This window comes from Myodes glareolus, chromosome 5, assembly GCF_982192425.1.
Source record: "Myodes glareolus chromosome 5, mMyoGla1.1, whole genome shotgun sequence".
Lineage (NCBI taxonomy): Eukaryota > Metazoa > Chordata > Mammalia > Rodentia > Cricetidae > Myodes > Myodes glareolus.
Window position 1 is genome coordinate 6,528,174 of NC_142030.1, and position 18,089 is coordinate 6,546,262.

Below are 18,089 nucleotides of genomic sequence, written 5' to 3' on the forward strand. Positions count from 1 at the left end.
TTGTGCTGAATATAGCATTGCTTTGTTTAGTTTTCTAGAGTGCGTATGAATTATGTAACTTAAATGAACCCTCTCTGGCTCTACATGTAGCAATACACCTTTGTGTTCAGGAACAAGCACATTCCGTAAGAACTATCAAGAGCAGAGGTGTTTAGACATAACCCTTGGCTCTACAGAGCTTCTTATCCAGCTCAGTCAGGGCTGAGTACCCCTACTTTAGACTAACGCAGAAGTGCAAAAGGGTGCTTAGATGTCACCATCTCAGTGACTGTGATGGTTGTTCTGAGGGTGACTGGCCATCCTGGGGACAGTCCCACCCTGCAGTGGTCCCCTTCCTCAGAGCAATGTTCTCAGGCCTCACCAGCCATTACTAGAAGTTAAGTTACAATGTCGAGAATAAAAATTAACAGTCAATTAATGGAATATACCAGAAAGGCACACATAGTTTATTTACTTCTTGTTCTTTATTCTCTTTCGACTTAATTTAAAATAGTATACATCCCTTTGGAGGGATAGACTTATAAATTTAAATAACTGTCTTTGAATGCATTCAGATTATGCCTTTGATTACTGTGCACTGAGTTGGTTTGAGAGAAGGACGGAGTTGATGGACTTGAGCGAGATTATAAGAGAGAGATGGAGTCTGCGTTAGCAGCAGCCTCCCACTCGGCCCACTCAGCCGTGGGCAGCGGGTTCAGCATACATCACCTACCTATGACAGAGAGTGTGGTTCCATGTCCTGAAAGAACCATTTCCTCTGCTGAAGAACACAGTCCATCCGTTGCTACCCTTCCCATGGGATTGAGAAGTCCTCTTACCACAGGGAGGATATGGGTGGGGGCAGTGGAGTCACACTGCCCGCAGTGTGCTGTGGCCTCCACGGACGCTGGGCAGACAGCTCCCCATAACTCTGGGTTCCTGTTGGGGAAAGGGACAGGAAAGTTTGTGAACTTCCCTTAGCCATGTAGAATGCATTTTTGTATCATTTGAATGAAATACTTTACTCTTGTGATAGATGAACATCTTAAAACACATTAAAGAAAATGGCTTGCATACCAGAAAGGGCAGAGATGCTGAAAGCCCATAGGCTTGGATTACATTTCAGGTTTGTGTCTTGCTAGCTCTGGGAACTTTCAAAGCCTCATCTGGATGAGCCCACGAAATGGAAACTAAATTCACCAGGATGGTCTGGTTTGTGAATCAAATGACCTTGTACCCAAAGTGCCCCAAGCTCAGAGGATATGTGACAAATAAGAACTGTAGTTTTTGTGTGAACTTTGACATTTTCATATGTTATTTTGGAGAAAATACAGGATGAGGTTACTGAGAATCCGAACTTCTATGCTGTAGGAAAAGTTGGCACTGGGGCCAGTAAGAAGGCTCAGTGCATAAAGGTCCCTGATGCCAAGCTGAGACCTGAGTCCAATGCCTGGGTCCACTGTTGGGGAAGGAGAGAACCATCCACAAAGATGGCCTCAGTCTTCTACACATCCCCTTAGATTCTCCACGGCTCAAAGGTAGCCTTGACCCCAACAGGCAAATAAACAAATAAATGTAATAAAAATTTAAAGAAGACAAGTTAGACCCGTGACGCGGAAGTTTAGAGAACCCAGGTGCTGCGTATGTTCCCGTGACTGTTTTCACATCCAAGTCTTCTCTCTGAGGGACCTCTGGACGCTTCACCCCTGCTGTGAGTGCTCCAGGCTGAGGAAATTAACTGCTCAATCATTTTAGATTTGGGGCGCTATAGAGAAGGTAATAATCACATAAGACACAGAACCACATTACATTCCTATACATAAGTAATAAATGGGTTTTAAATGGTTTTAATATTAAAATTTGATCATTTTTCTTCTCTCTTTCCCGAAAGGTTAAATTCTCTCCAAGTTTATCAAAATACCTTTTCTTCAGAAAAACATGGTGAGAATTCTGCTTAAAAAAGACAAAGTGAACACGTGTTTATCTGCTCATTGGAAACCTATCCAAACGACAGTAAGACAACGGATGACTCGTAGGAACTCAACCCATAAAGTCTAAGGAAGTCGGCAGGGAAACACACAGGGCATTTCAAGTACTTGTCCAAGGTGGAAAGTATAGCCTGGTGCCTGTGCTGGGAGGAGCCACTTTCTCCGTGAAGACCCTGATCTCTCAGCCCCTGTGTGTTAGCAGAGGCCCTGTAATTGGGTTTACACGGGAACTGGAACAAAGGCAGCGGGAACGGTTACCTAGTAACCAAGGACCAACCCAGGCAAACGTCTTCACTTTCCGCGTCCACTGTGAAGTGCCAGGAAGTGAGCTGCCTGGAAAGGAGCAGCCTGGCTAATTCTGGATATACTATGAAAACTTCTAAAAAGAAAACTGCTAAAAGGATAGACCTGAATTACTTTTACCACACCCCTCACTCAAAACAATTTAAAAGCAGAAGCTTGTATTTTTGTGGAGTTAGTCATATATTAAAAGGTTTGGTGATCATTTTCTAATTTATACATTTAGTTCAAGCTGCATACTACTCTCTCTCTCACACATACATATTCACACATATATACTCACACACACAGTCATACACACACACTCATCACACACACACACTCATATACACCCTCTGTCTCACACACACTCACACATATATACTTACACACACTCACCATACATACACTCACCACACACACTTACACATACACACACACTCAAATACACTCACCACACACACTCATACACATTTACTACACACACACTCACCACATACACACACATACATACTCACACATGCCAATTATATCTCAATAAGGCTAAAAATCATATTCTATGGAATCATAACTTGCACAAACATTTGTTTTTTTTATTTTAGCACAGTCTATTTAAGCAGTAAAACTCTAAAATGTATGGTTGACTTGGTGGTTTAAGCAGAATTGAAATACAGCAACAAATCAACAACAGAGTGAGTGAGAAGGAGAGAACAAGGGAGAGGGAGAAAGAAAGGGAGAGAGAGGAAGGGAGGGAGGGAATTAGAGGTTATATAGGTGGAGGTCTCAGGTATGGCATGGAAAAACAGAAAGGAAACCTGCTGCGGGCATTGGTTTCACCCTGGAAAGATTTGATTCTTGTACTTGTTTAATAAAATGCTGATTGACCAGTAGCCAGGCAGGAAGTAGAGAAGGGGCAACCAGGCAGGAAGTAGAGGTGGGACAATGAGAACAGGAGAATTCTGGGAAGAGGAAAGAGTGAGTCTGCATCACCCAGATGTAGAGGACGCAGATGAGAATGCCTTGCTGATGAAAGGTACCAAGCCATGTGGCTAACACAGAATTATGGGCTAAGATGTAAGAACTAATTAATAAGAAGCCTGAGCTAATAGGCCAACAAGTTTATGATTAATTAGACCTCTGTGTATTTCTTTGGGACTGCACGACTGTGGGACCTGGTGGGACAGAAACCTCTGTCAACAGGAAGCTGTGTCCCTGGATGGCTCCATGGCCTAAGCAGGGCTGTCAGCAGCAAGTGTGTTGCTATTGACTGCAGCTGGCCAGGCCTGCCTGAATGAGACAAGCTGGAAAAGAGTTAGTGCAGGTGAGGGGGGCAGAGAGCACGCGCTGGAAGGACAAAGCCGGGACCCAGGTTTGAAATGGTGACAGGAAAAGTCAATCTGCATGGCATGCACTAGCAGCACCCCTGTGGGTCCCTACCGTTTCTACACAGCCGGCAGCCAGGCAAACCCCACTGCCAACCTGGAGGAGAGAGAATACAATACCGCAGTCCTTGTGAGGAGTCCTGATCATGTGACTCCCTGACAAAGAGTCTCCCTGCCAGGTGGCCACCCTGCCACGCTTACAACTGACAGACAGACCATGATGGGCACACAAGTCCCCAGTCAGCCTCTGATGAAAGAGGCTGTTACAAGCATTAGAGACTAGCAGGCTCAGGCAAGCGACAATAAACCAAGAAGACTCAAACCTGTGCTAAATAAGCAAATAATGCCATTCAAAGATAAAGCAAACTCACAAAACCCAACCAAACCAATGCCCTCAGGATCATAACCATCCCCACCCAAAGCAAAAAGTCCTTTAGACAAAATGGTTCCATTTCCTGTTTTAATTAATAGGAAAGTTGAAAGATAAGTAGAAGACAGTACCTCAAGGAGGTGACAAAAAGACGAAGTAACCAGCGGATGAGAAACAGCTAGAAGGAAGTATTAAAGGATGGATTTAAGAAGTGCAGGACCGACTAAGAGGTGAGAACTAAGGCAAGGGCAGCAGTAAAATATCAAGCGAATCATAAAACTGCACCCCTAGAAGGGGAGGTGGTGAACTCCAGGCTAAATGACACCCCACATATCAGTTTAAGTTTGGGGATGCAGCTCATCGATCAAGCGAGTTCAAGGCTGTGAACCTCCAGACTGACTGTGGATTATAGTTAGTCCACGCAGGGGCTCGTTTTCATGAAGTAGGATGATGCGGGCGTGTCTTAAGTGAGGACATAGATGAATGCTGGTACTCAGTTTGCTTTCTCTGCCTACCCCACAGTACAGCATTGCCTACCCCACAGCACAGCATTGCCTACCCTGGGGTAAGTGCTCCACACTGCCTACAACCTGGGTTAGTGCTCCACACTGCCTGCCCTCTGGGTTAGTGCTCCACATTGCCTGCCGCTGGGTTAGTGCTCCACACTGCCTGCCTTCTGGGTTAGTGCTCCTGCCGCTGGGTTAGTGCTCCACACTGCCTGCCCCCTGGGTGAGTGTTCCTTGGGTTAGTGCTCCACCTCAGTCATTTCCTCCAGAAAACCCCTCATCGGCACACCCAGGGATGTGATTCCAGCTAATTCTAAATCACTGAGGTTGACAATTGAATCATCACCGCCGGCAGCAGCAGCACCCAGGGCCGTGCTGCACAGGGGCCAGGGAGGACAGCGCTCGGTCTGGGAGCACACACTTCCTGTCACCCACTCATCTGCAGTGCTGGGCAAAGCTTCCCCGAGAACAGCTAATCATTAGGAATTCCTTTAGAATTCATCGCTGCAGCATCAATCATGGCAAACTCATCGGTATTAATATGGATAGGACGCAACAATGAATAATGCACACGTGAGGTTTTATATTCCTATTTTAGAAAAATAGTTATGAACCACGTATTTCTTTTTTCTTCGTCAAGCCGGCACCTCCGAGAGGCTTTCTATCAATTACCTTCACCGCCATTGCAGCCGAAATCTCGTCAGGACAAACATATTTCAAAGGATTCTATCCAACTCCATTACCGCATCACCGGCTCTCTGGAATAAGTTCAGTGTCGCAGCTTTTCACTGGCACAGGGTCGTTCTTTTTAACGTGTGCTTTAGACTCTCCATGGGAAGCCGAGCAGCATATGGTATCTGACATCTTCACATAATCCTGCCCACAACACAGCACTCCTGCAACAATAAAATGTTATATATATGAATATCAAATAAAAAAGGGAAGAAAACTGAGGCAGCCATAAAGCTTGGTATAAAAGCGTCAGACTTGGGCCATTTCAGCGAAGGAGCCCTAGTGACGGTAGCGTCTCTCCACCAAGGTGATTTAGATGTGCGGTGAGGGTCCTTTTTAGCAAGAGCGCCAGGCACTCATTAGGAAAAGAACACACAAGAGGAACCATTCGGAAATCATTCGGCTAGGCCAGACTCTGCCCGCACGCCATTAAAATAAAAAGAAAAAAAGGTTGGGTTTCTGTCAAAACCGCCTGCCCCTTTTGTGATGATAACAGCACGTTGTTCAAGTAGGTTAGCTAGATTAAAAGATCCTAGAGAGAGAGAGCTGGAGACATTCACAAGGGAGGCTGGGTCACTCAGGCACTCTGGGATGAGAGCCAGGCAGAGTGGAAATGTAGAGACATCCAGATGAGCCATCCTGGGTAAGAGCTCCGTAAGCTGCCGCCTGTCTTTGTCTGGGGTGTGTATTTGCCTCTCCTGAAGTCTGAGACAGCCGTAGACTCCCTTTCTCTCAGAATTAGATTGGGTATGTGCAACCAAGCCGGGCTATTGCTCAGTTGGTAGAGCACTTGCCTAACGTTGGTCTCTAATCAACACTGTATAAACCAGATGGCATTATACCTCGTGATACCAACATTAGGGAGGTGGAGACAGAAAATCGGAAGAACCAAGTTATTTTCAGTGACAGGTTGAGGGGAAGGCCATCTTGGAATTCTGTGGTACCTAAGAAGATGATAATGACATCAAAAACAGCTGGTCAAAAGTCTCCAACAGCCACACCCCTACAAACTTACATCAGAAGGGGAGATGATGCGTGACACAGTGACCACAACTGGCCAAGATGCAGAGATACAGAGGCTACGGCATGCTCAGCCCTAAATGGAATGTGTCCCACAAGCTCTTCTCACAGGGCTCAGGGACCATTGCGAAATGATGGGTAGAAAGAGTGCAGGGGGCTGTGGATGGCTCCGAGGAAACTGTGCCTTCTAAGTCCAGCTGGGCAGCCAATCACAGCGTCATACACAGTCTCTGGTGCAAGCCAGGGTCATCCCAGACCCCAGCAGTGAGTGGGGAGCTGGGCAGGAAGTCTCTCCACTTCTGAGGAGCTAAAGGCAATTGTTAGCTGCTGCAGGAGGGAGAGTCACTCGTTCTAAGAGTGTGGTCCCTGGTAAAATGATCATTTTCTAGGGCAAGGCCAGACATTTAAGAATACATTTAGGAAGAACAAATTGGCCTTGATGGGATGGTTGAAAAAAAAAAAGGACACAAAATTGGGTGGGTAGAGGAGATCTGGAAGAAGTTGGGGAGGTGGGTGAACATGACTAAAACCCACTATACAAAATTCTCAACAAGCTAAGTGAAGCACATCACAAACCTCACATGCACACCCCAAACAAACCAGTGAAGCCTGTTTGCCACCACAGAAAAACAAGCATGGCAGCCAGCCACTATTTTCTGAGCCTCACGCAGCTCTGGGTCTATCAAATGACATGGTTGAAAGGCTGGGGACAGCAACTTAAGGGCACATCACCGATTCTCCATCTGAGGAGACATCTACGCCCGAAGGGCCAACGGGCTTTTCTCCCACTCACCAAATGCCTATCATGCATTGCCATAGAAGAAACCAACATCAATTTAGACATAAAAGAGCCAGTTAGATAAACAATGCTCTGGAGTTGGATTTTGCTAGAAATTAAGGTGTCTGGATGGCATGTCACCATGTTGTCTTAATAGAATTTGCATCTGGCCACAAAGCAGCGCCACCTGATGAATGATTCATTTTAATTAGAGTTCTGTTTGTTTATCATTAGTCCCGGCCAATAATGCAAAGAAATTCAAACTTCAAGTGTTCTGGGGTCCTGAATTGTTTAATCTGGTCCTGCACAAACGTCCATATTAGGAGCAGCATTCCTAATAACGGGCCAGAGTTCTTAAAGCTTTTTTTTTTTTTTTAAAAAAAGGCCATTCAGAAGAACTCAGTATGGTGGATCTCTCAAAGGAAGACACTATTGGGTCAGGGCTCTGAAGAACCATCATATTAGTGTTCAATTTCAAAAAATTCTCACTATTAAAAAATTGTATACTTGACTACTCATAGATACTGATCATTACATTTTGATGTATCATATGCTAACCTAAGTGTGAAAAGTCTTCCAAGTCACTGAAAGTAAACTACGATATTAACAATCTTTATTTTCATTCCTAGGATGTGTGCTCTGTAATAAGTTTCACACAGCAAGGTTCTCACTGCAGACTGAGTCTTAATTATATGGATAAAGACAGGTATATTCATGCAAAATGCCAGCGTCTACTTATAAGTGTGTGTTCTCACACACACAAAAATAAAAGTGACCGCCATGCGCCTAAGTTTGGTATTGTTTGGAAATTGTTTTCTGCTTCCTTCAGATCATAAATTTAAACACACCCTTGGATTCTTGGCTGTCACTTTTCTCCTCTTGTAATTTTCTTAAAACTATTCATGTTTCCATTTTAGAGAGCAATCAAAATCTGAAAACTGGTCTTTTAGGGAGGAAAGTACAGTCTCCCCCTCCACTCGCAAATTACTGCATGGCTTCACCATGCTCTAAGTATGAAATCAAAATGCAGACATTGACCTAATTCGAAACCCTAATCAGTCATCTGATAGCTCTGAGGGACTTTTGACAGGTCAACTAAAATTTTGATAATGAACTGTTTTTATACGAGGGGAGGAAAAGAAAGGATGCTTTTTTTTTTGACAAAGGGCTTCATCTTGCCTTTTCTGAATTGAAAATTTTCAGGCAAGATTTCACTCACATAACAAGAAGTGACTCCCTTTCTAGTTTCCTTGGTAAACCATTACTTCTTTAATTATTATCAACCTTGTTCCAGTGTGATAAATTGCTAATTACTTAATACTCTAATCAGCGTTCATTCTTTGCACAGATAAACCATGACAGTGCCATTAATTTAAATAGTAATTTCACTTAATGGCCAGAACGGCACACCAGATTTTTATGCAGCATTTTCTGAAGTCTGCATCCATCACTGTGATATTCTGACATAAAGATGTCTGACGTGCACTAACTCACTTAGGGAGAGCAGATGTTGCAGAGAGGGGCTTGGTGGTACTACCCATGGTGCCTCACTTCAGCATGAATGAGCTGCAAATCCAGAGACAGAACGGCTTCCGAAAGGCATGGCAACAACCTTTGACCCCTGCCTAATTTATCACACACAGCACTTGACTTTTGAACCTCGACACACAGAAGTCACAATTTTAAACAAGCCCAAAGCAAAGCCAAACAGGTCATCTATTATTGATGGCTTGGTCCGTTCTTCCAAAGCTCTTCATTATAATTGTGTGAATATGGAGCGTGTCTTTGAACAAGACACAGAGAGGTGCGTGTGACTAGATGTTTCCATTTCAGGTCCACTTGCGTACACAGTCTTTCACATCGTGTGTACATACGGCCTCTGGATGGCTGCTAGTCTGTTGTAGACGATGGAGAAATAAATTACAAGAAGCTTGAAATCATACTATCAAGTATGGCGCCAGCATTTCTTTAACATAAAGGACTAGTGAGGAAATATTTGTCAATACATCTGTCTGATGATTTGTAAGTAGTTTAAGTCTGTAGAATGTGCCCTACACTCTTCAAAGAAGACTAACAGATAAAATCGGTAATGTAGAAAAAAATCAATCCTGGGTAAGAAAACTCATACTGAACTCTGGGCTTAACTAGGGATCGTCATATTTTAGGACAAGGGGTTCTGTACTTCAGGCATAGAAGAGAGACGAAATGGATTACAATTAGCCCTCAGAACAATCAGAACAAACTTAGAAAATTAGGGGAAGAACACTTAAAAAAAAAAAAAAAGATAAGAAAAAAGACATTCTTGCTTGTGATGACCAGTAGGTGGCGCTATGGCCACCATCACAAAACCGAGGAAGACAGTTAAGCCTGCTCCCCAAACCACTGCCATACGTTTTAGAACATGCACGTACTACATTTTCCAAAAGATCATCGGGGCTGTATGGAGACAGTTTGGGAGCAATCGCTTCCAGTCAGCTCTTGCACCACGGAATCCTGTAGTTACCCCTGCTCCACCATTTATTTTTCGAAACTTGGAAATTCCATCCTAGGAAAAATGTTCATTTTTTTGGAGGTCACCATTGATTTTTCTCAAGGCAGAGTCTAGGGTGCATGTAAGTCCAGAATTTTTGCTATGAAACAATTTCAGGAGTGTTTCTTATCAAAAACTGTGTAAGCCTGTCTCTCTCTGTCTCTCTGTCTCTCTCTGTTTCTCTCTCTGTATGTGTGTGTGTATGGAAACATATTCTAAAGGCAGGGAATCATTTTGGTCATGGCTAACAGAAAATCTCCAACCTCTCTGAACGATAGAGAGGGTTTTAATTTTGTCTTTTAATATTAAGGAATGCATCAAGTCCAAGCCCAGATTAACGGCGTACATGATAAAAACCATATACGCAAAACACTAAGGGAAAAATGTGTAATAAGGAGATTTAAAATATATTGGGAGAAAATGGTTAAGAATACATATCGGCGGGAATGACTTCCTTCCCAAGGCACCTGTATAACACTCCCACACAGCTCATTCGCCCAGAGAGAACACTAAAAACCATAACCGCTACCCCAGCACTTCTGTTCCTCCAGCATCTGTTAATTCACTCCATTTATAAAATACATATTGACAAAGACAACTGAACTGGGACCAGGGAGATTTGATTTGGTGTGAGAAAGTCAATTCAATGTGATTTTGTTAAGGGCCTCCTGCAGGCAAATAAAAGAGTTTAAGTAATAAAGTACATAAAGAGATGTTTTACGAGCCAGGCCAGTGTCGTGGCAGGCTCACAATGCCGGGCGCCGAGAGAGGCTGGGTTTGGGAAGAGTGTTATAAGATCCGAGCCTTGTTCGGGGGTGTGAAGAGTGGCTAGGGTGTGGAGAAGCAGGTCTGTGAGCGCTTGTCATCGCTGGGGAGACCAGAAGGAGAGACAGCTGAGGAGGAGCGAGAGCTCAGAACCTGGCTGTTTTTAGTGTGCCTGAAGGTCAAAGTGATAAAGAGATTTTTCTCCTTTGTTTTACAAGTACTGAGCCTCTGTCTCCTCCACTGTGGCTACCAGAGGTAATAGAGGCGTAGACAGCATTGCAGAACCGTGTCACTCTTGCTTCCTGGGACTTGAAGAATGTCACTGTCTCGGGAAGGCTTCAGTGTGCGCCCACGAGAGGACCCAAACTAAGAAGACTCAGCAGTTAAGGTCCTGCTCTTGCAGAGGACTCAAGTTCGGTGCTCAGCACAGAGGGCTCACTGCTCTCTGGAACTCCACCTTTAGGGGACCTGATGCCCTCTTATGGTCTCCATCGGCAACTGCAAGCATGTGCCTATACCCCTCACACACATACATATAATTCAAAATAACAAAAGCAATTCCTTTTGAAAAAGAAACATTTGACTGGTTACCTATCATCATCATATTGAAGTAAAAGAGGTGTTTCTGAAACTTGGGTCTATTAGTGGACTTCAAGGGTATAAATATGGTAGGCAATTTGCATGCTTGCTTTTGTGTATGTGTGTGTGTGTGTGTGTTGCACATACGTGCATATGTGTTTTCAATGCACTTCTATTGAAAGTGAGAATCTTTGAATTTGAAAGAATTCTCCAGAAGGTTAAGAATCCATCCTAGAGGGCAGTGGCCTTTCCATGGCTTTCCTTTCTGGCAACAGTGCTCCATCATCTCTTTCCCTCCTCTCACTTTTCTGCCACTCAAATTTAATTAGTCTTTGTAAATCAGAGCTATGACAACCACATCCACTCTTCCTGGAGCACTAACCAAATCCTGGGCCGGCTCAAACCGACATGTGTCCCTGTATTTCACTCTGTGAGTGTTGTGCCGCCCATAAGCCAACATGGCACCATGGGCGTCCATTCTCCACTAGGTCAAGCTGCTTCTCTCAAGACCTTACTCAGCGTTTAGGATTCTAACACCAGGGTCCAATCCACACTTAGCTTTCTTCGTCACTTAATGCAAGAACCACTGAGTCTGAAAGCTATGCATGCATTAGACTGCTGGAGAAGAGAGGGCGTGGGGCTTGCAGAGGAGAATGGCCAAGGTCCATTGCATGCATGGATGAGAAAGTCATAATAAAATGCATTGGCTTTCACAACTAAGACACACCAGCAAAAACTGAAACGCTGAAGAACAAGGAGGAGAGCATTTCACAGCTAATGGATAGAGTTCTCTTGGATGAGCCAGAAATAATACAGATTTGTGTGTGTGTGTGGGAGGGGGGATGAACTCCTAAGCATCTTCACACCCAAAGGGTGACTTCCTGGATACAGACTCAATAACTTTCATTTGTTGAATGGAAAACTATGGCTAATTAAGAAAAGAAAAAGCTAACTGCCTGACTAGTGACCTATACCTGTACCCCAGCACTTAGATGCCTGAGGCAGAAGGATGGGGGGTTCAAGGTCACCCTGGGGCTACAGGATGAGGTCCTGTGTTGAAAAGAAAACAAAAACAAAAGCCAAAACAAAACAAAACAAAAAAACCTTTGCTTATGTGGGTTAAAGCAGTGGATGTGTTCTGTTCCACAATCAAATCCATTTAAAATAATAAACTCATAACACCTAAAGATACATTTCTGAGGCGGAAATATTTTTTATGAAACCCCAAACCAAATTAGTGAAAAGAATGGCATTCTTCCATTTGTAAGGCAGTCTCAGGTCTAGTGTTATTGACAGCACCGTAATTCTCCCACCAGCTTCTCTCTGTCTCACCAGCACATGCCCTACAGCATCCGGGATATGCCACTGGACGCTCAGAGGTTGGGACTGCTGAGATGACTCAATGGCCAATGGTGTTGTGCCCAAGTCTGACACCTGACTTTGATGCTTGGGACCTACATGGTGTAAGAAGAGAACCGACTCCCACAGGCTGTCCTCTGACCTCCAGGCTTGAGCCATGAGATGCATCGCCATGCCCCTCCACATGGAGAGCAATAAACAAATAAGTTTAATAAAACTTTAATGCATAGATTAATTCAGTATTATTATGAAAATAGATTTGCCCTCATAGACAACCTACAGGGCTTCAGTTACTCCCATAAATAAGGAGTAAGGTTGGAGTGGGCATGGTGCTAAATTTGAGAGAGACACAAATTATCTCCAGTTTCACCCACTTTCCCTCAAACATGACTTTGATATTTTTTTTATGACTGAAAAAAATCTGTCATGTATGCATGACGTTTCCCCTGTCGCTGACAATCAGGCTGGTCCCATAACTCAGCTCCCATGAGCAGCACTGCAGCAAAGACTGCTGTGATGTCTGTCCATGAAGCCCTCTGGGTAAATACCCACAAGCGCTATAGCTGCGCAATGTGGAAGATCTGTCTTCAGCTTTTGGAGGAACCTCCATACTGACTTCCATTGTGACCCTCTCGTCTACAGTCTCACCATCAGTACAGAATGCTTCCCCTTTGTCCAAGAGAATCTCAATGTCATTTTAATTTGCATCTCTCTGGTGGCCAGTGAAGTTGGAATTTCTTTTGTCCTATTTATTGGAAACTTTATTGTGAATCATCTACTCAATTCATTAACTCATTTGTGATGTGTTTTGATTTCTTTCTTTTTGAATTGTCTATTCTAGGTCAGTAGTTTTCAACCTGTGAGTCGTGACTCCCACAGGGTTCACATATCAGATATTTATTCATGACTCATAACAGTAGCAAAACTACTGCAACAAAAATCATTTGATGGTGGGGGATCATCACAAGAGGAGAAACTGTATTAAAGGGCTGCAGCATTAGGAAGGCTGAGAATACCTGAGGTGGGCTAGATAGCATACCTTTGTCGAATCCACAGCTGGCGATGAATTCTCCCATTTTGCAGGATAATTTTCCTCAACTGTTTCCTTTGTTGTGTGGAAACTTGCTCAGTTGTTGAAATCTCATTTGTCAATTGCCGCATTTTCCTAAGTGACTAGATGCTCGGAAGTCCTTGCCAGTGCCAATGTCTTGAAGTGTTTTCCCTAATGGGAAATTATTTCTTAATAAGGATATATTTACTTAACCAAACAAAACGCTTAAAATGGGAAGATAATTAAACGAGAGGAAGTAAAATATTACATTTAGCTAAGCACATTCATAATTTGTAGGGTTATGAGGGATAATAAATTTCCCTAGAGCTCGTACATGTACAATGTCAGCATGTAAGATTCTGATAATAACATTAATATCTAAAAAATTTAAATAAAAAATACCTAGTCCTTGACTTGATGTCTCTAGATCAAAAATATAAAAATTCCAAATATCAAGTTTGTTGTTATTGGCTTTATGTTGCTTTGTTTTTGTTTTCTGGTAGATTTATTTTGGTATAGAGGATCCTTAAAGAGGGAATTTACAAAACTGCTTATCTTGGAGACATCTCAGAAATGGCTGGCAGGGGGTTCTAGAGCATAGACTTCAGCTGCTCTCTTCTTCCCATGACCCGGATCTGGCTGATTTCCTTCTTGCTCCCTTGAATCTTGAGTTTCTTCTCCCTTGCCCATCTCTTCTCTCCTCATGCGCCTTCAGCAGTTTCTTCCCATTTCCTGTATTGCCCTTCTTAGACATTTCTCCTTCCATGGACCTTATTCCTTGACTGTGTTTTCAAGGCGTAAGCAGGCGGTGGTCATGCCAAGCAGTCGGATGATTTTCAAACTGTCCAAAGGTTGTATCATGTAAGCAACGAGTCACCAAGCTTTAGTAAGGAAAGGCCCAAGTTCAGTGAGAACTTAGGGAGCTCATGCACCATCTTGGATGTCCTGCTCTGTAGATTAGTCCATCTTCTCATGAGACTTACTGTGTAGAGGCAAGATGAATTGACAGGAAATCATCAGATAGTATCTGCCTATGTTTAGGTTCATGAAGAGTAGGAAAATAAGACAAGAATTTAGTGCAGCTATGCTCCAGGTCTTTCCTGTTCAAATTCATTGTTCAAGAGACTATGCTACTAGACAATAGCAGCAAGCTGATAGAAATACAAATTTAACAAGAGTGAATCAAAAAATATAGAAAATCAGAAGAGACTCAGTAATTCATAATAAGATTATATGATTTACCAAGCAACTCCCCATAAGAAACACAGTGGACAAATGACTTCCTGGGCGAATTCTACCTATCCTTAAAGAAATTAACACCAATGCCTTCTTCCAGGAAAACTGAAGAATGGGGAATGACTCCTAAATTAACTGTGAGTTATACAATGCCCTGATATTAAAACTAGACAAAGATGCTGGAATAAAGAGAACTGTAGATGGCAAGCCCTTGGGAATACCGACTTTGAACAAAAAGAGAGAGAGGGAGAGAGAGGGAGAGAGAGAGAAAAAAAAGAAAGGAAAAATATCATAGAACTAAGTTTAAAAATCACATTAAAAGAATAACACACTTCATGGTTATGTAGGATTTATTTTGAGAATGGGAAATTAACCAATAAGACAACACGGTGCCATGGAGGAAATTCTGCTGCAGCACAAGGTTGACGGCCTGAGTTCAACCACTGAGTTTCCCTCAGTGGAAGGAGAGAGTCTACTCCCACAACCTGTCTTCTGACTTCCTCAAATGCACCATGGCATACACACACACACAATAATAATACAGTTCAAAAAGATTAAAGCCCTTTTAAAATTATGTGTATGTGTGTATGCAGGAGGGGGGGCTTGGCATGTTAGCATCGGTGCCTGTGGAGACCAGAAGATGACATTGAGTACCCCCGAAGCTGGAGGTAGAGGTCGCTGAGGGTCCCTGTTGCAGGTGCTGGGGACAGAACGCAGGTCCTTTGTAAGAGTAATGTGCACTCTCCACCACTGAGCCGTCTCTCCAGCCTCATTAACAAAAATTTTTAAAAGGTTAGCAAATCAAAGTTAATCAATATAATACAACATTATCCTAACACCCCAATAAGGGGAAGGTGGGGGACATGCTCTCAGCTGAAGAAGAAAAGGCACGAAAGCAAGCTTTGTCTCTTTCCTGGTACTCCACAAAGCAGGAATATACGGAAACTGCCCCAGCGTTAGCAGGTGTGAACAGGAAGAGTGGCTGACTAACAACCAACTCTAAACCGAACCACTGGAAGATCAGAAGGAGGCAGAGATGCGGCCTCCAGTTCTTCCCATTGGAGCGTTGGGTGGTAGCCAAAACAATTACACAGGTAAAGGAAACACAGGCATCCAAAACCAAACAGGACAGGCAAATCCATGTGTGTTCTCAGACAGCAGGATCTCAAATGGAGTAAAGTTTCATTTATTAAAATGAATTCCATTTATGAAAAGGAATGCCAGGAATACTCAATGAATTCATCAATGTTTCAATATATAGAACATACACAAGTAATCCATTAAGCTTCTACACCACAAGAACAGTCTGTAAAACAGTAACATTTAACACAGCACCCAAAGTATAAAATGTGTAACAATGAGGTCAGCCAAGGACATGTGAACACTGAGAGCTGCAAGAAGCAGCCCAGTGTCAGAGCATCCTATGGTCATGGCTGGGAAACCACTGTTCAGATGTCTGTGCTAGCCCAGGTGATTGGCAGAGCCAAAGAGATCTCTGCCAAAATCCTGAGGCTTCTTGCAGAAATGGGAAAGCCATTGGAATATTCACACGAATGCTGAGGCATTGCAGATAGCTAAAATAATCTCGTCTAAGAACAAAGTCAGAAGTCTTCCACTTCCGGTTCCAAACTCCAGTACAACGCTGCTGTAGTAACACACTGTGGTGCTGGCACACAGAGTGATGTGCGGCTGAAATGAAACAGACAGGATAGCCACAAATCCACACATGCGGCGGTCAAGCTGCCTAGAACAAAGCTGTCAAGACTACCCAACGGGGGAAAGCAACATTCCTGTTTTGCATAGTTAATGTTGAGAAACAGAAACATTCACATGAAAAAGAATAAAGTCAAGTTCTTACCTTATTATATGCCACAAAAATGAGCTCAAAAATGTATTGAAGATCACAGAGTAAAACTAAAACCCAAAATTCTTAGTAGAAAGATCTAGGGACAGCTTCAGGATATTGGGTTGGGAAATGAGTTGAAAATAACTGTTTTGGTTATAACATGAAACTTACAGCAATAAAAATAGATGAATTTGGATCTGTCAACATTTCAAACTTTCTGTCATCAAAGTAGGCAAGAGTCAGCCACAAGGAAGGCACTGGAGAAAGTATTCAGAAATGATAAAATAATGAGGGATTATTTTAGCCATTTTTATTTTTCTACATAATAAAATACCAGAGACTATTCAATACAGTTTCTAAAGGTCTGTTTCATTGATATGTCGAGTTTTAGAACATGGCACAAACCCTGTTCTACAAACAACTTCATGGCAAGAGTGGATGAAGGAAGGGAATGACAGGCTCATGGCCACATAGGCTGGACAACTGCAGAGCCCAGTGGCCTCTAACCAGCAACACTCGCCAGCTCCAGTTCTCGGGAATGGAATAAAGTCCCCTAAGAATTCCATTAGCGCCTTGGACGCAGCACCCTGAATAACCCGATCTCTTTCTAATAGGTCCCCCCTTGGTGCAAAAGCTTAAGAAGGCCATCACACTGAGGACCAAGCTTTAAATGTGAGCATTTGGAGACAATACCACAGCAAGGATGAGTATGAAAAATATATGAAGAACCGATACACCTCAGCAACATAAAAATGTGCATGAATAGACATTTTTCCAAAGAAAGGATAAGCCTATGAATCACACAGAAAGACACTCAATATTATGAATCATTAGGGAAATGCAGATCAAACCCACTGCTTCACAGTTAATTATAACAGTTATTACTGAAGGGGCAGTCACACAGAGACACACATGAAATTAGAAAATAAATGTTACCAAGGCCACTGATTCATTGTGCTTTGTTTACCGTATCCCAAAGGTGGAAAGAATCCAAATGTTCTTTGTTTGGTGACTAGACAGATAAGAAAATATGGTGTATGCACACAATGGAATTCAGACTTTAAAAAAGAGTAGAATTCTGACATAGTCTTGAAAGCATGCTAAGTGAAAGAAGTTAATGATAGAAAGACCAATATGGTGTGCTCCAACTATATGAGGACCTGAGAGCTGGTGAAGTCACATGCAAAAAATGCTGGGTTTTTTTGGTGTTACCAGCAGCTAATAAAGGTGGAATGGGCTTATAAACAGTGTCATTATTGGAATAGTATACATCTTTATATCTATCACCTATCATTTTAGATTACCCATTAAGTCATCTCTTATCTACCATTTGTCTATCATCTATCCATCCATCTATCATCTATCTATCTATCTATCTATCTATCTATCTATCTATCTAACCATTCATCTATCTATCCATCCATCCATCATCTATCATCTATCTATCTATCTATCTATCTATCTATCTATCTATCTATCTATCTATCTATATATCATCTCTTTGTCATCTATTTCCAATCTATCATCTATCTATATTTTGTCTGCCATCTATTATCTCTATCCATCCATCCATCTATATATCTATTATCTATCTATCTATCTATCTATCTATCTATCTATCTATCTATCTATCTATCTATCTATCATCTGTCTACCCACCATTATTTCCTTGGGATAGAAGAATCTTCT

At 42.6% G+C, this 18,089-nt stretch overlaps 1 protein-coding gene across 1 annotated transcript in view; it reads right to left on the reverse strand.

Annotated features, from left to right (window-relative positions):
- Window positions 1-18,089, reverse strand: part of Ush2a (usherin) — a 683,507-nt gene that overhangs the window by 141,104 nt on the left and 524,314 nt on the right. The window contains 3 exon segments of the mRNA XM_087905997.1: window positions 713-898; window positions 2,819-2,836; window positions 5,176-5,400. Coding sequence (XP_087762123.1) covers window positions 713-898; window positions 2,819-2,836; window positions 5,176-5,400 — 429 coding nt within the window.